Source organism: Oryctolagus cuniculus, chromosome 12 (assembly GCF_051225735.1).
Source record: "Oryctolagus cuniculus isolate XC-2025 breed Fujian yellow rabbit chromosome 12, ASM5122573v1, whole genome shotgun sequence".
NCBI lineage: Eukaryota > Metazoa > Chordata > Mammalia > Lagomorpha > Leporidae > Oryctolagus > Oryctolagus cuniculus.
In genome coordinates this window covers 21,338,436-21,359,895 of record NC_142878.1, presented here as the reverse complement: position 1 = coordinate 21,359,895, position 21,460 = coordinate 21,338,436, and the positions used below count along the sequence as shown (strand labels likewise).

The following is a 21,460-nucleotide window of genomic DNA, read 5'->3' as shown; positions in this document are numbered from 1 at the left end:
TTTAAAAACTTATAATCCTGAAAAGTAGGTAAAAAATGTAATTAAAATACTGTACCTTCATTCCAAACTGTTACAGAACCCAAAGGACACTGGAATTTATTTGAATCTTGCTGTACAGTCTTAGTTGAGTATATCCTATGTTTTTGTTCCAAAATTTCTTTTGTTGCTTGAGTTTTATCACTAAAAACAATAAAGATAAACCTCATTAAACTAGAAGTCCATACATTTTGATTGATTGGTTTAAAAATTTTGTTGTTTTTTAAGGCCTAGGATAAAATAGAATAGAAAGTCGATCAATGGTTGGGAGAATACTGTCTCAGGGCAAAAAACTGAAACCCATGGGGCCGGCACTGTGGTGCAGCAGGTTAACACCCTGGCCTGAAACACCGGCATCCCATATGGGCGCCAGTTGTAGACTTGGCTGCTCCACTCCTATCCAGCTCTCTATCATGGCCTGGGAAAGCAGTAGAAGATGACCCAAATCCTTGGGCCCCTACACCCGTGTAGGGGACCTGGAAGAAGCTCCTGGCTCCTGGCTTTGGATCAGCTCAGCTCTGGCCGTTGCGGCCAACTGGGGAGTGAACCATCAGATGGAAGAACTCTTTCTCTGTCTCTCTCTCTCTCTGCCTCTCCTTTCTCTGTGTAACTCTTTCAAATAAATAATTTAAAAAAAAAATTGAAATCCATGTAAAGTTTTTCATAATATACATTTTTCCATGAACTTTTTAAAGATCCCTCATTAGTGATAACAAAGCACATGAGGCCGGCGCCGTGGCTCAATAGGCTAATCCTCCACCTTGTGGCGCCGGCACACCGGGTTCTAGTCCTGGTCAGGGCACCGGATTCTGTCCCAGTTGCCCCTCTTCCAGGCCAGCTCTCTGCTGTGGCCCGGGAGTGCAGTGGAGGATGGCCCAAGTGCTTGAGCCCTGCACCCCATAGGAGACCAGAAGCACCTGGCTCCTGCCATTGGATCAGCATGATGCGCCAGCCGCGGCGGCCATTGGAGGGTGAACCAACGGCAAAGGAAGACCTTTCTCTCTGTCTCTCTGTCCACTCTGCCTGTCAAAAAAATAAAAATAAAATAAAATAAATAAAAATTTTAAAAAAAGCACATGAAATATCAAAAACTGTCAAATACATTATTGTAGACTTCTGAAGAATTTTTTAGGTTTTATTTTTTGAAAGGGAGAGTTACAAAGAGAGGGGGAGAGACAGAGACAAAGAGGTCTTCCATTTCCTGGTTCATTCCCAAGTGGCCACAATGGACAGGACTGGGCCAGGAGCCTGGAATTGCATCATGGTCCCCCATGTGGGTGGCAGGGCTCATGCACTTGGGCGATCTCCTGCTACTTTTCCAGGCAGGAAAGTTGGATCAGAAGTGGGACAGCCAGGACACAAATGAGAACCAATATAGAATGCTAGTGTCTCAGGCAGTGGCTTAACCCACTGTACAACGGCAGCCTTTGAAAATTATTACAAACTGTCATGATTTATAAAGCTGGTCCACTAACAAATAAACAATAACTTTTAAACAGCTTAAGCCAAGTCTAAGAAAGGCACTTATTACTCCTTTTAGCAAGGGACTCATTACTACAATTACATGTAAATATACATATTTAAAGGTTAACTAGGCTAATCCTCCACCTTGCGGCACCGGCACACCGGGTTCCAGTCCCGGTCCGGGCGCCGGATTCTGTCCCGGTTGCCCCTCTTCCAGGCCACCTCTCTGCTATGGCCAGGGAGTGCAGTGGAGGATGGCCCAGGTGCTTGGGCCCTGCACCCCATGGGAGACCAGGAAAAGCACCTGGATCCTGGCTCCTGCCATCGGATCAGCGCGGTGCGCCGGCTGCAGCGGCGGCCATTGGAGGGTGAACCAACGGCAAAGGAAGACCTTTCTCTCTCTGTCTCTCTCTCACTGTCCACTCTGCCTGTCAAAAAAAAAAAAAAAAAAAAAAAAAAAAAAAAAGGTTATAATCTTACACTTGTGTTTCTAAAGGAGTCCAAGTACAGCTGGGTGTTAAGAAAGCATTGGCACTTCTGGGAGTCATAGGTGTTACTTGATAGGTCTTTAAGCCATCCAGTGGCTGAAACATAAAATCTTTAGGTGCAAAGGAAATTTTCCCTTTCGTTTTTGCAAGATTTGTCTTAGGTAAGTTTTCCATTTTTGACAAGACTCCATCTGGATCCATTCCATCTGCTGTACTAGTTTGTGAATCCAATATGTTTTCTTCATTATCAACTTCAAAATAAATGACCTAGAGGTAAGTAAACAGAGTAAAGTAAGAATTTCTCTTCGAGGGATACATCTGACCAATTTTTGCAGGTCTGAAACTATGACAATTCAGATTTATTTCACATATATAAAAGTATTTCAGAAAGTTTGTGGGAAAATGGATTAAAAGTTAATTTTATTTTTATGTAAAAGACTTTTTAACTCTATCCATATTTTTTGCAAATTAAGCATTTCCATAAACTTTTTGAAGAACTCTTGAAAAATAAAAACATACAATTTAATGTATACAGGTAATCAAAAGAGCAGCTACACCAAACCACTGCTATGATACAGGAAGACAGAGAACAAACCCTTATTAAAGGAGTAAATGATACCTTTTCAGTATCAAAACAAAATAAAATATATGAAATCTAAGATGGAAAAATTTACTCAACTAACATATATCTTTTAACTTATGCTATTTTATTAGTTTGAGTATTATAAATCTGATATTAATGGATGTCTACATTTATCAAGGACCAAATCTTTTTTTAAATAGTCTTACCACAAGAGCAATACTTTTCAATGTGACAAAGTCAGACTAAGCATATTCAGCATGTTTTCTTTTTCAATCATGTCATTGTTACTTGGCTTTTAAACAATTTTTAGAGGCTTCTAGGTTTCTGACTTTTAATGAGACATGAATTCACACCAAGGCATTTCAACTTGGACAAGCTGAAATGATAATACTGTTCCCAAGGACATCTTGGCAGTGAAAATAAAAACATTAGCCCCTAAGGGAAAACTAATCTCGAGGGAGGAACTTTGAAGTCTAATTGGTTTGTGAAGATTCACTTACTACTACCTTCCTTGGAAGGCCAAAGGTAACTTTGATATTTAGCAAGAATCTAAACAGGATACTTATACTTTGGCATAATTTCTTTTCTTTTTTCTCTTTTTGCACCATTATCAGGCTGTAGCAAATCTTTTTATTACACCTAATTAAATCTTTCAATAATGTCTCTAACAGTATCAAACACCACTTCATATCTCCAACACACAGCAGTACTAGAACTGAGAAGCGTTGTATTTCAAGCTTCTGATCACATCACACAGTGACCAGACGAAGCTTAAATGTTCTTGGGCCCTGCCATCCATGTTATCTAATTTGGCATCATTTCTTTTTAAGGATAAGGAATTGTAGCATTGCAGACCAAGGGAGCAGGTCTTCAGAAAAATACTTCTTTTTTGAGGACCTTATTTTAGACTTCATACTAGATGCTATCTGGGATGGTAGTTGATTTAATTCTTACACTATTCTGTATTGGTATTCTATGTTAGAGCTGGGGAAACAAACCGGAATTGCATACCTTGTTAGCAGTTATGCAGCTAATTATAAGCAACGTTCAAACCCAAGTCTAATTTACTCCAATATCAACATATTTTACCATACACCACCCTATCTCTTAGCTAATTCCCACATAACAACTTTTTTCAGCTGTCCTTTATATTTTTCTCCATCTTATTTCAGTTAACCATATTACACCTTCTCTATTTATAAAGCTCTGGGAATAAGTCATCCAAAGAACAACAGTGACAGGGGCCAGCATTGTGGCATAGTGGGAGAAGCTGCTGCCTGTAACGCTGGCATCCTACATGGGCATCGGTTTGAGTCCTGGCCACTCCACTTTGAATCCAGCTGCCTGCTAATGTGCCTAAGAAAGCAGCAGATGGCCCAAGTCCTGGGGCCCCTGTCACCCATGTGGAAGACTCAGAAGAACTCCTGGCTTTGCCCTTGGCCAACCAAGGCCGTTGCAACCATGTGGAGAGTGAACCAACAGATGGAAGATCTCTCTCTTTCTCTTTCCTCTCTCTGCATAACTCTTTCAAATAAATCTTAAAAACAAAACAAAACAAAACAATGACAATAGTAAATAGTTTTGATGCTTCTGTGTGGTTCAAAAGGTTTTAACAGACATGTAGGGCTAACCACTTGAAGGAGATCTGTATGCTTAATTTTAACTTTTAAAGGAAGTGATGAGATTCTCAAAGTATCTAGAAATAAACAGATGTTCATACTCTACCTTGTCAGGATGTGGTTCTGTATTTTTAGCAGGTCTTCCTTTACTTGGTGCCTTTCTTTCTGGTTCATTATCTAAAATGAAAGTGAAGTAAATCTCCAGCGGGAAACATTACATTAAAAGTACTCAGTAATTGTAAAGGAAAAAAAAAGGGTGTTGGTTTGAGGCCTGGCTACTCCACTTCCAATCCAGCTCCCTGCTAATGTGCCTAAGAAAGCGGCAGAAGATGGCCCAAGTTCTTGGGCCCTGCCATCCATGTGGAAGACCCAGAGAACTCCTGGCTTCAACATGGCTCAGCCCTGGGTGTTGCAGCTATGTAGCGAGTGAACCAGCAGACAGAAGATCTCTCTGTGTCTCTCTTTCTCTGACTCTTTCAAGTAAATAAATTAAAAAAAAATTAGGGGCCAATGCTGTGGTTTAGCTGGTTAAGCCACCGCCTGTGACATAAGCATCCCACATGGGTGCCAGTTTGATTCCTGGCTGCTCCATTTTCAATCCAGCTCACTGCTAATGTGCCTGGGAAAGCAGCTTGGGCTCCTGAACCCATGTGGGAGACCTGGAAGAAGCTCCAGGCAGCTGGCTTTGGTATAGTCCAGTTCTGGCCATTGTGGTCATTTGGGGAGTGAACCAGCAGATGGAAGATCCCTCTGTCTTCCTCTAACTTTTAAAATAAAATTAAATCTGCTTTTAAAATAAAATTAAATCTTTAAAAAAAGAAAATAAAGGGGCCAGCGCCATGGCTCACTTGGTTAATCCCTGCCTGCAGCGCCGGCATCCCATATGGGTGCCAGGTTCTAGTCCCGGTTGCTCCTCTTCCAGTCCAGTTCTCTGCTGTGGCCCAGTATGGCAGTGAAGGATGGCCCGAGTGCTTGGGCCCCGACACCCGCACGAGACCAGGAAGAAGCACCTGGCTCCTGGCTTCGGATCGGCCATTTGGGGGGTGAACCAATGGAAGGAAGACCTTTCTCTCTTTCTATATCTATATCTCTACTCGTTAAATAAATAATAATAATAAATTTTTTTAAAAAAAGAAAATAAAATTTGCTGCCTAGGTACAGCCTGTCCATTTCCAAAACAAAATGAATGTGTTTTACTTTTTTTCTTTTAATATGAAATACATATTTATTATACACAATTAGCACAATACAAAAAAGCACAAACAAAATAACCAGAATATATATTTTACATATATATATACACACACATAAACACATATATGGTATGTTTTTCAGTCTCTTCCTATGTCTACATATTTACATAATACTTTTAGAAATGTGATCCTGGGGCTGGCGCTGTGGTACAATGTGTTAAAGCCCCAGCTTAGGCCGGTGCCGCGCCTCAATAGGTTAATCCTCCACCCTGCGGCGCCGGCACACCCGGTTCTAGTCCCGGTCGGGGCGCCGGATTCTGTCCCGGTTGCCCCTCTCCCAGGCCAGCTCTCTGCTGTGGCCAGGGAGTGCAGTGGAGGATGGCCCAAGTGCTTGGGCCCTGCACCCCATTGGAGACCAGGAGAAGTACCTGGCTCCTGCCTTTGGATCAGCGCGGTGCACCAGCTGCGGCGGCCATTGGAGGGTGAACCAACGGCAAAGGAAGACCTTTCTCTCTCTGTCTCTCTCTCACTGTCCACTCTGCCTGTCAAAAAAAAAAAAAAAAAAAAAAAGCCCCAGCTTGCTGCACCGGCTTCACATATGGGCGCCAGTTCCAGTCCTGGCTACTCCACTTCTGATCCAGTTCACAACTAATGTTCTTGGGAAAAACAGTGGAGGATGGCCTAAGTGCCTGGGCCCTGCACCCATGTGGGAGACCTAGAGGAAGCTCCCAATTCCCAGCTTTGGATCAGCTCAGCTCTAGCTGTTATGGCCATTTAGGGAGGCAACCAGAGGATAGAAGACCTCTCTCTGCAACTCTTTCAAATAAATAATGTCAATTTTTAAAAAGAAAAAAAAAAAAAGAAATGTGATCCTACTGTTCAGATTTTGACCATTTTTCTTTTAATCTATCATAAGCCATGAAACCAAATGTTCTACATTTTTAGTGCCTATGTTGTATTGCTGCAAATACAATAATTGAAACAATGCTTATATGAATTCTGGTCTCCATCATCTGAGTACTCACTGCATGCCACCTGGATGCCAGGGCACAGAACTTACTTTTAGGAATTAGAATCTTCCATGTTTTCCTCTCTAAGAAGTTCATGCTGATTTTTAAAAACCGAACATAAAGTCTCAAGGACTGAATGTCCTAATGCAGTCACTGATCAGACAACAGTTCTTACCATTAGCAGCTCTTGCACCTGGCTTTCTTGTGGTAGAAGAGACAGTTCTGGCAACCTGCTTTGCTGCTTGAGTAGCTGATCTAGTCATTCTCACTGATGTCGGCACTGCAGGTTGCACAACTATAGGGGAAAAAACCAATAAATTCAAAAGTTCTTTGTAATTGTTAAATGACTGCTACGGTAACATAAGATTTTACAATAACTGCTATTATTCTTACCTGTTCTCTCTTTGTCCAACATTTTGTTTTCAGAAGTTTGCTTTTGACCAGGTCGGATTACTTGAACAATATTCCCATTATTAACCTAATTAAGAAATTAGGCACCATGTGATTTAGTTATACAATTAATCAAAGATTTTAAAATTTGTAAACTGACCTCACATCTGAATTCTGACAATTATGAATAACCACACAAAAAATATATAAACCCAAATGAGATAAATAAACAAGCTTTCTATTATACAAGGGTACTTCAAAAAGTTCATGGAAAATGAGAGTGAAAGGTAAGTTTAGGGACTGGCGCTGTGGCATAGCGGGAAAGGCTGCCGCCTGCAGTGCTGGCATCGCATTTGGGTGCTGGTTTGGGTCCTGGCTGCTCCACTTCCAATCCAACTCTCTGCTATGACCTGGAAAAGCAGCAGATGGCCCAAATGCTTGGGCCCCTGCAACCACATGGGAGACGGGGAAGAAGTTCCTGTCACCTGCCTTTGGATTGGCACAGCTCCAACCACTGCGGCCAACTGGGGAGTAAACCAGCGAATGGAAGACTTCCCTCTCTCTCTCAGCCTCTCTGTAACTGCCTTTCAAATCAATAAATGTAAATTTTGAAAGATAAGTTTATTACAGAACAAATAATTTCTTTGAAATTTGTAGTTTCTTCATAATACACATTTTCCATGAATTTTTGAAGATCTCTCATACAAATTTCTTTCTTTCTTTTTTTTTTTTTTTTTTTGATAGGCAGAGTGGACAGTGAGAGAGAGAGAGACAGAGAGAAAGGTCTTCCTTTTGCCATTGGTTCACCCTCCAATGGCCGCCGCACCGCACTGATCCAAAGGCAGGAGCTAGGTACTTCTCCTGGTCTCCCATGGGGTGCAGGGCCCAAGCACTTGGGCCATCCTCCACTGCCTTCCCAGGCCACAGCAAAGAGCTGGCCTGGAAGAGGGGCAACCGGGACAGAATCCGGCGCCCCAACCGGGACTAGAACCCAGTGTGCCAGCGCCGCTAGGTGAAGGATTAGCCTATTGAGCCGCAGTGCTGGCCTCATACAAATTTCTTAAACCCCTTTTTCTAGAATTCTAGAATTTATAAAATGCTAATATCTCAAACTAATACTATTTCCCTTCTTGGCCGCTTCATTTTTAGTAACACTCTTCAAAACTCTATTAGCAGTACTTTGAAGACCCAAAGGTTTATAAAATCCACCCCACATGTATTTCATGCAGGTAACTTGGAATGCTAATAGGAACCCAGTAAACAAAGAGTGTGACACAAAGACAAAGTTTGGTATGGATCTCATAAAGTACATTTAGACAAAAAGAATATTTTAAGTGAAAGTTAACAATGATTTTGGTGCCCGTTCAATCTAGTAAATTGGTTACTATGTTTGAAGCTGACATTAGATTAAAAGTGAACTTACTTTAAACAAACAAAAATACGAAAAAAGAAAAAAAGAAAGAAAAGCAAACAAAAAAAAAGAGAAAAAAAAAACAAACAAAAAAAAAGAGAGAAAAAAAAAGTGAACTTACTTACCCTGAGAAAAAAATTTATCATTTTAATAACAATTATTATCAACTATACCTTAGTCTGCTCTGCTTGGTCTTTTGCCTTTGACCTCGTAATCCGCATAGAAGATGGAATAGCCTTAAAACAGTCAAAAGAAGACAAAGTTTAAAAAATAACTGCCAAAGGTTTAACTCCATGTCTCATTATGAAATAAAGTTCTCATTTTATTTTCATTTTACTTATTTACTCAAAGTAAGGCAGTTATACAGAGAGAGAGAGAGAGAGATCTTCTATCTGCTGATTCATTTCCCAGATGACCACAATGATGGGGCAGGGCCAAGCCAAAGTCAGGAGCCAGGAACTCCATGTGAGTCTCCCATGTGGGTACAGAGGCCTGAGAAGAGAATCTGGGCCATCTTCAGTTGCCTTCCCAGGTCCACCAGCAGGGAGCTGGATCAGAAGTGGAGCAGTCAGAACGGGAACCCATATGGGATGCTGGATTCACAGGCAATTCTACCTGCTGTGCCACAATCCCAGCCCTAAGTTCCAATTTTAAAGTTAGACTTTATCCTTAATCATTTATGGCAAGAAAATACTTGCTTACTTAAATTGCTATTTTGTTTGGCTTTCACTTACTTCAAATTAAGTTTAAATTAATAATTAATAAGTTTAAATTAATATTAATTTATTAATTAGTTTAATTAATAAGTTTAAATTAATAGCTTCAAAATGGCCCCAAGCCGCCTTTATGGGAGACCAGATGGATTTCTGGGCTTTGGCCTGGCTTAGATTCGGCTCTTGTGGCCATCAAGAGCGAACCAGTGAATGGAAGACACCTCTCTGTTTCTCCCTCCCTCTGTTGCTCTGCCTTTCAGAAATACGTTTTTGTTTTTGTTTTTTGTTTTTTTGTTTTTGACAGGCAGAGTGGACAGTGAGAAAGGTCTTCCTTTGCCGTTGGTTCACCTGCCAATGGCTGCTGTGGCTGGCGCACTGCGCTGATCCGATGGCAGGAGCCAGGTACTTATCCTGGTCTCCCATGGGGTGCAGGGCCCAAGCACTTGGGTCATCCTCCACTGCACTCCCTGGCCACAGCAGAGAGCTGGCCTGGAAGTGGGGCAACCGGGACAGAATCCGGCGCCGCAAGGCGGAGGATTAGCCTAGTGAGCCGCGGCGCCGGCCTGTATTTTTAAAAAACTAACAGCTTGTGGCATAGTGGGTAAAGCTGCCACCTGCAATGCCAGTATCCCATATGGGAGCTTCTTTGTGCCCTGGCTGTTCCACTTCTGATCTCGCTCCTTCCTAATGGCATAGGAAAAGCAGCGGAAGATGGTGCTAGTGTTTGGGACCCGGCTACCCACATGGGAGACCTGGAAGAAACTCTTGGCTCCTGGCTACAAATTGTCTCAGTCCTGGCTGTTGCGATCATCTGGGGAGCAAAACAACAGATGGAAGATCTTTCTCTCTGTAACTCTTTCAAATATATAACCTAATCTTCAAAAAATATTAATAGCTTCAAAATACTTTTTGGTGAGAACAAATTTCAAACTATGTTTTCAGGTATTAGATTCTCATTAATTAGGTAGGCAAAATAGGGTAGATGAGCAAATTATTTTTTTAATAAAAAGGCAATTATGGCTTACTTTCCTATTTTTAACAATTTTATTTCAAATCTCATGATTAAGTACTTGTCTACTATCAGTAAGAAAACTGACATCATCACAAAATGTGGAAAAAATTCTGCAAAATACTGACGAAAAAGTGGTAAGATATTTATTCACTTTGTAAAAATCTCTTAACCATAACAGACTTCTCTAGATCAGAAATCAATTTCTTATCCAAATCTGTGAAAAGCCAGTGCTAACAAAACCAGGCTTTACCTTAGAGTATACAAGGTAAGCAAAATAAAGAATAACAATCTTTAGCGAATCTTGTTATTTAACACAATCATGCCTGTTTTCCCCCATTTGTAGAACACTTTTTAAATAGCTGTTTATAGTTTGGAACAATGATTGGCATTCTACATATTCTTGAGAAGGCAGTCTAAATCGAGGCCGTCCTTGTTGTTCCTCCAAACAGAAACCATCCTCCCTTCTCTATTATATGTAGAATATTTTTATATCTTTCTGTCCTTGAACTATATTGTTAGTTTTGGTCTCTTCAAAATTATCCTAAGGTCATTTGCAAAGTAAATAATCAAAGATCATCAAGTGAATCAATGATTCATGAGACCCAGAAAAGTAGGCAATACTTTGGGCCTGTGCATAATTCAACTCTTATTCATATCAGGAAAGCCTTACTTGAGAGTACATTCAGAAGTTTATGAACAAAATGAATTTAAATGTAGGTTTATCTGGGTGCAAGAAAATTTCAGAATCACCTCATTTCTGACTTAATTTCCATTACCCCTCACCATCCTGTTGGTTACCAGTCCTACCAAATGTATCTCTTACCATGTGCTATATAGATTTCTTCCTTTTTAAAACCACTGACACTGTCCACTTATCCTGGTTCACCTAATCTACCCTAACAGTCTCACAATTTTGGTCTTCTGATCTATAAATGCTTCCTTTTCTGGATTATAATCTTTAAGGCTAGGGTAATCTTCTTGAATTATTAATCTGATAATGGTACTATTTTACATATATACCTCCCTCAACTCTTTCTAACCTACAGGATAAATGTCAAATCCTCTGACACAGCAGTAAGTCTATCACTACCCTCCTATTTTAATCCTATCCTACCTTACCTATAGCACTTTCTAAAGACCTGATTTTCATCCTTCTAAATTACCTATCAACTATTAAGTGCCTAAAGGGACTAAGAAGCAGCAGTTATTTTAATCTTTTAAGGAAAATTCCAGAAAAAAGGAACAATTCCTTTATATCAAATTAAGATACTAAATTTACCTTTTTTGACTCAGCTTTCATAACATTCTGGTTTGATGAAAGAAAACCAGGCTTATCAGGTCTATAAAGACCCACTTTAAATACTCCTCGTTTAGCTTTCTCTCTCTGCTCTTTCAATTTTTGAAGCTGTTTTTCTTCTTTGTATTTCTGGAGCATTTGTTTTCGTTGATCTCCTAGGACAGTCTTCATTGATCCTAAAAAGGAAAAAACCACAATACAGTATATAAGACATTTCACATAAAGAGTTGTGTAAATGTCTAAAAAAATCATTTGTGTCAAACTTCAGCTGCTGTTAAGAAATAATTTTAGCAGGGGCCAGTGCTGTGGTGTAGAAGGCTCTTGTTGTGGCTGCTCCTCTTCCAATCCAGCTCTCTGCTGTGGCCTGGGAAAGCAGCGGAAGATGGACCGAGTGCTTGGGCCCCTGCACCTACATGGGGAACCTGGAAGAAGCTCCTAGCTCCTGGTTTTGAATTGGTCCAGCTCTGGTCATTGTGGCCATTTGGGGAGTGAACCAGTGCATGGAAGACCTTTCTGTCTCTCTCTCTATAACTCTACCTCTCAATTACATACATAAAATCTTAAACAATAATAATTTTAGCAACAATTCCTTAGCACTCTAAACATGTTTATTTCAATCTGTAATTTTAAAAAGTTTCTATTCCTTTTCTCATAACTTGTTGAAATATTAACTAACTGCTTACCATGTATTATTTCACTATTATTTTTACTTTTTAAGAGATTTATTGGGGCCATTGCCATGGTTGGCAGGTAAAACTGCTGCCTGTGGCACAGGTATCCCATACTGGCATGGTTCAATCTCAGCTGCTCCATTTCCAATCCACTCCCTGCTAATGTGCCTGGGAAAGTAGTAGAGGATGGTCCAAGTCCTTAGGCCCCTGCACCCATGTGGGAGACCCAGGAGAAGCTCCTGGCTTCTGACAGGCCTAGCTCTGGCCTTTGTGACCATCTAGGGAATGAACCAGCAGATGGAATACCTCTCTCTGTCTCTCTCTATTTCTGTAACTCGGCCTTTCAAATAAATAAATAAATCTTAAAAAAAATAAAAAAGAGATTTATTTGAAAGGCAGAAAGAGAGACCTTCCCTCTGATAGTTCATTCTCCAAATGGTCATAACCACCAAGGCTGAGCCAAGGTGAAGCCAGGAGCCAGGAATTTCATCAAGGTCTCCAACTTGGATGGCAGAGGCTCAAGTACTTGGACCATCACCCATATCCTTGTGAGGTGCATTGGAAGGAAGCTGGATCAGAAGCACAGCAGCTAGTCTCAAACTGTCACTCCAATATGAGCTGCCAGTGTCACAAGTGGCAGCTTGACCCACAGTACTGCAACACCAGCTCCATTACTTCACTTCTAAACCAGTTAACTTGCATGTCAGCCAGCCTCCATGCTGACCTCTGGGGATCACCCCCTCTGGCAGTCATGCCCTTGTCCTGGCAGTCATGCCCGCTCCGCTCCCACACCTAACAGACTTGACTTGTGCAACTAAAAAGAACATAGAAATGAAAGAGTATGATTTCTCAGATAGGGTGGAGTCTGCCTCTCTCAGATGATTCACTCTGGGGGAAGTCAGTGGCCATGGAGAGCCTTAAGGAGACTTCTAGCAGCTCTAGATGTTCACATGACAAAGAATTTAGGTTTCCAGCCAAAAGCCAGCAGTATCTTGCTGGTTATGTGAATCAGCCATCCTGGAAGCAGACTTTCCAGACTAAGTGAAGCCTTCAGATGCAACCATAGAAAACATCATGACTGCTACCTTCAGAACCATCCAACTAAGCCTCATCCAAATTCCTGACCCACAAAATTTGTGTGAAACAATAAACATTTTTTTTTAAGTTTCTAAGCTTAGTAGTAACCAGTACAACTCCGGAGGTTATTTATTATAATAGATGTGCTCCATCCATTCTCACCTGTTCAAGAACCTTTTCACCTATTATTTGCTTTGCTACACGATTGCTGTCATCAAGAAAACATAAACAGGGAGATGGGGCAGATGGTTAAGCTCCCACCTTCGCTGCCAGCATCCCATATGGGCACAAGTTCATGTCCCAGCAGCACCACTTCTGATCCAGCTCTCTGCTAATGGCCTGGGAAAGCACAAAAGATGGCCCAAGTGCTTGAGCCCCTGCTACCAATGTGGGAGACCTGGAGGAAGCCCCTGGCTCCTGGCTTCAGCCTGGCTCAGTCCTAGCCATTGCAGTCATTTTGGGAGTGAATTAGCAGATGAGATCTCTCTCTCTCTCTCTGTGTCAATCTACCTTTCAAATAAATAAATCTTAAATGCTATGGTGCAATAGCTAAGCCTCTGCCCATGGCACAGGCATCCCCTATGGGCACCAGTTCATGTGCCAGCTGCTCCTCTTCTAATCCAGTTCTCTTCTATGGTCTGGGAAAGCAGTAGAAAATGGTCCAAGTGCTTGGGCCCCTGCACCTGCATGAGACCCAGAGGAAGCTCCTGGCTCCCAATTGGCCCAACTTCTGCCAATGCAACCATTTGGGAATTGAACCAGTGGATAGAAGACCTTTCTCTCTGTCTCTCCTTTTCTGTAACTCCATTAAAAAATAAAATTTTTTTTTAAATTTTAAAAAAATCAGAAACATGTAATAATTTATCCCAATACACATCTTTACTGAGCTACTTGCCTTGTTTTCTAGTCATTTATGGCAATAATTATCAAGAAAATTATCTATCTCTATTCCCAGTTCTCCTTACATTGTCTCCTTAACTCAAAATTATGAAAAATATATAAACCCACAAGTAGAATTAAACCCCAGATACCTACCACCTAGATTCAGATTCAGCAATTATGAACGTTCTGCTGTTTTCAAAAGTTCTCCTCTCAAGATTTCATCCCTATGTACAATAGCAGGTACCTCTAAAACATCTCCTTTCTAACTAGTCTCCCTGTAGTCATGCTCCCCATCCTATAATCTGCTCTCAACATAGCAGTTTAAGCAATCTTTTTAAAACACAAATCAGATTACATAAACATCCATTAATCCATTAATGGCATCTCCTTTCCTTCAGCATAAAAGCCAACATCCTGGGGCTGGTATCAGGTAAAGCCACCACCTGCAATGCCGGCATCCCATATGGGCACCAGTTCGAGTCCCAGCTATTCCGCTTCCAGTCCAGCACTCTGCTATGGCCTGGGAGGGCAACGTAAGATGGCCCAAGTCCTTGGGTCCCTGAGCCTGTGTGGGAGACCCAAAGAAGTTCCTGGCTCCTGGCTTCGGATAGGTGTAGCTCCGGCCATTATGGCCATTTGCAGAGTGAACCATCAGATAGAAGACTTCTCTCTCTGCCTCTGCCTTTCTGTAACTCTGTTTTTCAAATAAATAAATCAATCTTTAAAAAAAAGAAAAAGCCAATGTCATTGAAATGATGGTCCCCAGGGCTGTCTAGGATTTAGCTTCCTATCTTGACTCATTCTTCTCTAGCCCTGGTTACCTACTTGTCTTCTATGGAACATAGTAGGCCCACTTCCATCTCATCTTTTGTAGGCAGGACATAAGGGATATTTTAATAGCATACTGACATGGTTAGATTTGAGAGGACAAGAGTAGAGGCAAAAACAAAAACACACTTTTGTCTGATTCTTTCTTTTCCCAGAATCACAAAAATGACAAATCTGGCTTTTTTCAGTCCAATCCCATTTTTGACGTAGTCATTTAGCTTGAAGACATTTAGAATCTTACGTGTGTCACGTTTTACACTGATCCTAGGAAATGATAAAAACTAAAGCTGTGAACAATTAACTTAACACCTCATTTCTGTCTAAGAAACTTCCATCCTTTGCCTTTTGAGATGCTATCTGTATCTTTTTCTAAGTTGATTCTTTTCTTTAGTTGATAGTTTCCTTCCTAATGGCCCTAAATCCTTTTGGACAAACTGTGAATATGAATTCTTTCTACTTTTCTCTAATTTCCACTGGCAAAGTATTCTTCCTCATGGGTTCTTTAATCATTCTATTTTGTTTCTTATCAATTTATCTTTCAACACTTATCTTACCCAAACTCCCAGAAGAACTTTACAATTACTGTAAGACAGTATAAATGATGAAGTCTACAATACTCCACAACACTCCACAATCTAGCTAGGGACCTTCACAGCCCTTCTCTTAAATAAACTGTCCAGTGATCTCTCAGCTTCCATAAGGGATTGTTCCAAGGCTCCAATGGATAGAAAATGGCATAATATTTGCCTGTAACCTATATACATTTTCCTATATACTTTAAATCACCTCTAGATTACTTATGAACCTAGGACAATGTAAATGCTATGCTACAGTTGTACTGTTTAGAGAATGACAAGAAAAAAAATCTGTACATGTTCAATAATGATGCAATTCTATTTTAACATTTTCAATCCACGGTTCGTTGACTATACAGAAACAAAAACCCTTCTCTGGGAGAAAGGTCTCAGAAATGGAGGGTTGACTATATATTTAGTTGTAGAGGATATCAAGTTACAATGACATTTCAAAACCTCATTCATCTGGCCAGGATTTGTTTTCGTTTTGCTTTTACTCACAGGCATTAAACCACGCTTACTCCACTCCTCAAAGTACTGAAAATCACAACAGACCTTTACTTACTTGGCTTGGCACTGGCCTTTTCTGGAACAAGCGCTTGAGATGACTCATCTAATTCAACGAGAATTCTACCTTCCCAGTTTGGAATGTTGACATCTTTCAAACCAAAATGTCGATTTCGTTCGTATTCCTTATGTCTGTTTTCTTTCTGAGACAGTGATTTCCTATGAGCAATTTTAGTTCTAATCATTTCAGTGCTTAAATCTTTTCTGTGTCGAATGGCAAAATGTGACGAAGACATCCTGTCAGGGAAAAGGGAAATAGAAGCCAACTTACATGAATTTTCATTTTATTATTTAAAAAAATTAAAGAGTCCAGTTCAAATCCTGTCCCACCTGAGAGCCTCCTGAAATAAAAATTCAGACAAGCAGCTCTGGGCTTACCGCAGAACGCACTGCAGAAAGAAGAGTACAAAGTGCAACTGGGAAGAGGGAAAGGAAATGTTAGGTTTGTATACAAAAGTTTCCATAACCTTCCCCTGGGATGAATGTAGGCAGCCTAACATTTCTCAGGGAAAAAAAAAAAAAAACAAAAAAAAAACACTATATGAGATGCCTATAAGACATGCATAGACAGACAACTGGATATTTAAGATTAAAAAAAGAGAAATATTTTCAGGAAAAAAATTTCCATGGTGATACAGAAGGATAATTCCATTAGTTTGTCCTACTGTCTTCATCCATACAAGAAATCATATTGTTTACTCGGCACATATCTTTTCTTAGAAAGATCCTTGAGAACATACTCAAACAAAACAAGGGAGAAGGACACTAAACATGATGTCATGAGTTCTAACAGACAGTGGGCCCAACTGAGAAGGTTAAAGAAAAGAGGAGAGTTGGAGGGGTCACCTATGTGCTGGTATAGAGCACTACCAAGCTAAACTGGACAAAGAGGGCTGATTCTCCATATTGTTCCACACTCAAAGTAGGGAGGGTCCCCCCCAAAGCAAGCAATCAATCGGCTCTGCAGTGGGTGACTAATTCAATGCAATGCTGATACTGTATTCAACAGTATCACAGGCACACTATATTTTTCAACAAAATTAGCCAAAGCCCACTGGAAAACCTCAAGTAAAAGAAAAACTGGCACAAGAAATGCAATTAAGTTACAATTTAACATTACTGTAAGCATCAACAGAGTATAAGAAATGAGAATCTGAGTGGGATGCTTAATAACATTCTTAAGAACCCAGGAGAAGTGATAATGGACCGTGTTTTTCATCAAGAATTTTCTACTACTTTAAAGAAAAAACGAAGTCTATGATTTGTCTCCTTGTGCAAGTACTAATTCGCTAAATATTAAAAAAAAAAAAAAACCTACAAGGCACGTATTATCTTAAAACACAGAAAAGCACTACCCATAGCAAGAGAAGACGGAGACACGGAGGGAGGGAATACAGGCACACTCATCACAACAACCCTAAAGGCAGTTCCCATCACCGCCCTGGCCCAGCTGAAGGAAATTAACCACCCGCATTCGCATGACTTCCAGGCGGCGGCCGCAAGCCAGGCAGCCGGGCTCCCCACGCGCGTCTGAGGCTGTCGGAGCGGCTGCAGCCCCAAAGTCCAGAAGGCGTTAGTCCTGCCTGCCGGCGGGGTCTCCGCCGGGACCCTGTCAGCCGTCACAGGACCCGGCAGGGCGACTGGACGGAACACCGGGATCCGGGACGCTGAAGACCCCGCGCGGGGAAGACCTGCCCCACCACCCCAGAGGCCAATGACGCCACCCAGGCAACAAACATTCACTATGCCGGGATCACGTCATCCGGCGCGCCAGGTACCGCCGTCCTCTGGGGGCCTTCGCGCGAGCGTCCTCGGACCCTTCTAGAACTCACCGGAAGCCGGCGAGCGTCGTCCCCACCTCAGCCCCACAGTACTCACTGACCTGATGGCCCTTCTCGTGTGAAGCCTCCGCCAGAGGAAAAGGGACCCACTCGGCCTGCACGACTTCGGTCTTCCCTGAAGCAGGAACACCTTCCTATCCGAGCCTCGGCAAAATTCAAACTTCCCGCACCGAGCTTCTGATTGGAGGGACTTTAACCAGTACTTCCGGGAAAGGCGCCCGCCCCTTCCCCTCACAGAGGCTTGCGATTGGTTCGCACCGTGAGATGTTTGAATTGATTGACAGCTAAAGGGACGGTTCCAAGGATGGGAGTGAGGGGAGCAATAGGTGGGGCCGCGGCGCGGGCCGAAGCGGGGCGGGAAGTGGGGAGGCTCTGAGGCTGGGCGGCGGGTGCGGTGGCGGGGCTCCGAGCGGCTCGAGGTGAGGCCGCGCTGGGTGCGGACTGTGGGAATCCGCCGCTGAGGCGCGCGGCGACGCGCGGGTTCTACCGGAAGGGACGTGGGGCCCGCCGCCTCCCGGGTCCAGCATTTGCAGGGCTTTTTGAAGTCCCTGTTTACTCTCAAAAATGCGGCCGAGCTTGTTGGACTGCTAAATGGTCTAGGCTTACCCCAGCAGAGTTCGCCTGCCTGCCAGTCAGCGTCGCCGGCGCGCCTTTTTTTCTTGTCAGTTTTTTTGTGGAAGCAGAAAAGCTTCAGTGAAAAACATCGTGTGTGTGTGTGTGTGTGTGTGGACCATTGTACGAGTTTTGATCGAGGTGCAGCCGTGTCCCCAGCACGTCCTCAGGGTGTGTCCTCTGCCGGCGAAGCGCCCGCACTCCCGGTCCGGTCCGCTTGCCCGCGCTGCCGCCACCACTCCCGACTTTGTCACCATAACGGTGAGGGCAGTGGGGTGGCCATCGGTCTAGGGGCTGCGACCCCTGCATCCCATGTTCGAACCCCAGCTCCTCCAATCCAGCTTTCTGCCAATGCGCACCCTGGGAGGCATCGGCGGTGCCTCAAGTAGTGGGGTCCCTGACACCCACTGGAGAGACCCGGATGGAGTTCCCTGGCTCTGGCTTGAGCGTTTGGGGGAGCGAAGAGGTGCAGTCGCACAAATAAATATTTTAAATAAAAATTCTCTATCTAAAAGCATGAAGGTAGTAGGGACTGCCTTCCCTCTCAGCATAATGTATTTGGGATTAACTCGGCAGTTTTTATTGAGAAGTATTCTCATTGAATATTCATTCACATACTAATGGACATTTGGGTGGCTTCCACATCGGGGCTATTGAAGTTGCTCTAAATATTTTTGTACAAGTATTTTTGCAGGCGTATTTTGTCATAAATACAGGTGTGGAATTTCTAGGTCATTCTGGTTATGTTTATAATAAATTCCCTAGCTGTTTTCCAAAATGGTTGTACCACTTTGCACTGCAACCATCCGTGTATAAGGGTTACAGTTGGTGCACATACTTTCCAACATTTCCGGTTGTTAGTCAGACTTGAACCTTTCTAATGGGCGTGAAATTATGTCTATTTTAATTTTGCAAGTTTCCCAGTGACTGAGGGTGAGCATCTTTTCATGTGCTTGTTAACTTTATTGTCTTGTTTTGTGAAACATTTTTTCAATGTTTTGCTTATGTTTTTTTTTTAAGATTTATTTGTTTATTTGAAAGGCAGAGTGACAGAGAGGCAGAGGCAGAGAGAGAGAGAGAGGTCTTCCATCCACTGGTTCACTCCCCAGATGGCCACAATGGCCAGAGCTGGGCAGATAGGAAGCCAGGAGCCAGGAGCTTCTTCCAGGTCTCTCATGCTGGTGCAGGGGCCCAAGGACTTGGGCCATCTTCTACTGCTTTCCAGGGCCATAGCAGAGAGCTGGATCGGAAGTGGAGCAGCCAGGACTCGAACTGACGCCCATATGGGATGCTGGCACTGCAAGTGGCAGCTTTATACTTGCTGTGCCACAGTGTTGACCCCTTGGCTATGTTTTTAAAATAGCAGGGCCGGCGCTGTGTTGTAGCAGGTAAAGCTGCTGCCTACAGTGCTAGCATCCCATATGGACGTGGGGCAGCTCTGGCTGCTGTGGCCATCTGGGGAGTGAGCCAGTAGATGGAAGACCTCTCTCTACCTCTCTTTCTCTCTCACTCTCTCTCTCCCTCTCCCTCTCCCCCTGCCTCTCTGTAACTCTGCCTTTCAAATAAATAAAGAAATCTTTTAAAAAAAATGGGAGTTACCATTTAAAATTTCTTTTTATTATTCATTTGTAGTAACTATGTATTATGGGGTGGGGATACAAGTCAGATATATATATATATATACATATATATCTATATATGAATATATTCGCTAAGCCTGTGGATGGTCTTTTTTAAAATTAAAACTTAACTTTAGATAGTTTTAGATTCACGGAAAAATTACAAAGTTAATAGAGGGAGGTCCAAATGCCCCACACCCATTTCCTCCTGATTGGGATGGTACATTTGTTAACAGTGAATGAACTGACACTGAGATATTGTTGACCCAGATCTATACTTTGTTCAGATTTCTTTCTTTTTCCCCATTCTCTTTTTCTTTTCCAAGATTCCATCCAGGGTTCCACATTGAATTTAGTCATGTTGCTTGCACTCCTTAGACTGTTTCTCAGACTTTGTTATTGATGACCTTAACAGTTTTGAGGAGTACTAATCATTTTGTCCAATAGCCTTCAATTGGAATTTGTCTAAGGTTTTTCTCATGATACTGGCATTATGGGATTTTTGGAAGAAAGACCACAGAGATAAATGCCATTTAATCATATCACATCACATCACATCACATCAACAGAATATATTATCAACAATTAATCATTGTTAACTTTAACTTTGATCACTTGAGATAGTGTTTTTAGGTGCTCCCACTATAAAGTTTTTGTTTTGCCCCCTTTCTATCCTGTACTCTTTGGAAGGAAGTCAGCATACAAAGCTCAAGGGGTGTGAAGTTAACGCTCCACCTCCTCCAGGACAAAGAACATGTCTATGTAAATGTTTTGGAATTCTTGTTTAAAAGTATTTATTTATTTGAAAAGCAGAATGACAGAGAGGGAGAGACATAGAAATAGATTTCCATCCTCTAGTTCCCTTCCTAAGTGGCCACAACAGTTGGGGCTAGGCCGGGCTAATGTCAGGAGTATGGAACACTGTTCAAGCTTCCCACTGGGGTGTCTGCTTTCCCAGGTTCATTAGCAAGGAGCTGGATGGGAAGTGGAGCAGCTGGAACTCAAACCATATGGGACGCTGGCTTTGCAGACAATGGCACTGGCTCCTTGAATTCTGTCTACAAGATTTGTTTAGGGCGGAATAGGGAAGGGCGTACTGCTCTAGGCTAGGGATAATTGCTAGAAGACTTGTTTATCTCCCCCCCGATATTTATTCAGTCACTTGTTTATATGGATTCTGGGATATTTATTTGTCCTTTGGATTATACTCCCATACTACTTTTTTTTAATTTATTTATTTTGTTACTTTGTTGTCAGACTTTCAGCCTTGGCCATTGACTATTTACAGTTTATTCTTTTGACACTTTGAGTATCCCTATCATTGTTGATTTTGTTTTTGTTTCTGTTTGTTTTCCTGTCTCATTATGAGAATCAGCCATTCCTCTAAGAACCTGTATCTGGGCACTATGTGTGCTTCTTGCTGATGGAGAGTCTCAGCTGATGGACTGAAGAAATATACATCTATGCTAATGTGTATTTGTGTGTACATATCTATAAACATTTCTATATGTAAACATCTGCATCTATATTAAACTAATCATGAGTTCATGCTGATTTCTCTATCTTGAACCC

At 42.1% G+C, this 21,460-nt stretch overlaps 1 protein-coding gene across 3 annotated transcripts in view; it reads right to left on the bottom strand.

Moving 5' to 3' along the window:
* Positions 1 to 17,894, bottom strand: part of DLGAP5 (DLG associated protein 5) — a 40,607-nt gene extending 22,713 nt beyond the window's left edge. The window contains exons 1-9 of one of the 3 annotated variants that reach the window (XM_051822889.3): positions 17,699 to 17,894; positions 15,815 to 16,053; positions 11,199 to 11,392; positions 8,368 to 8,430; positions 6,787 to 6,871; positions 6,569 to 6,688; positions 4,297 to 4,367; positions 1,981 to 2,255; positions 56 to 180 (exon numbers count right to left, since the gene is read on the bottom strand). In XM_051822889.3, coding sequence (XP_051678849.2) covers positions 56 to 180; positions 1,981 to 2,255; positions 4,297 to 4,367; positions 6,569 to 6,688; positions 6,787 to 6,871; positions 8,368 to 8,430; positions 11,199 to 11,392; positions 15,815 to 16,052 — 1,171 coding nt within the window. In that variant the 5' untranslated portion in view covers position 16,053; positions 17,699 to 17,894. Of the gene's footprint in view, positions 1 to 55; positions 181 to 1,980; positions 2,256 to 4,296; positions 4,368 to 6,568; positions 6,689 to 6,786; positions 6,872 to 8,367; positions 8,431 to 11,198; positions 11,393 to 15,814; positions 16,054 to 17,553; positions 17,674 to 17,698 lie in introns of those variants that run through there. The other 2 variants (XM_051822897.3, XM_089309685.1) reach the window with 2 other exon arrangements.
* Positions 17,895 to 21,460: the final 3,566 nt, after the last annotated feature.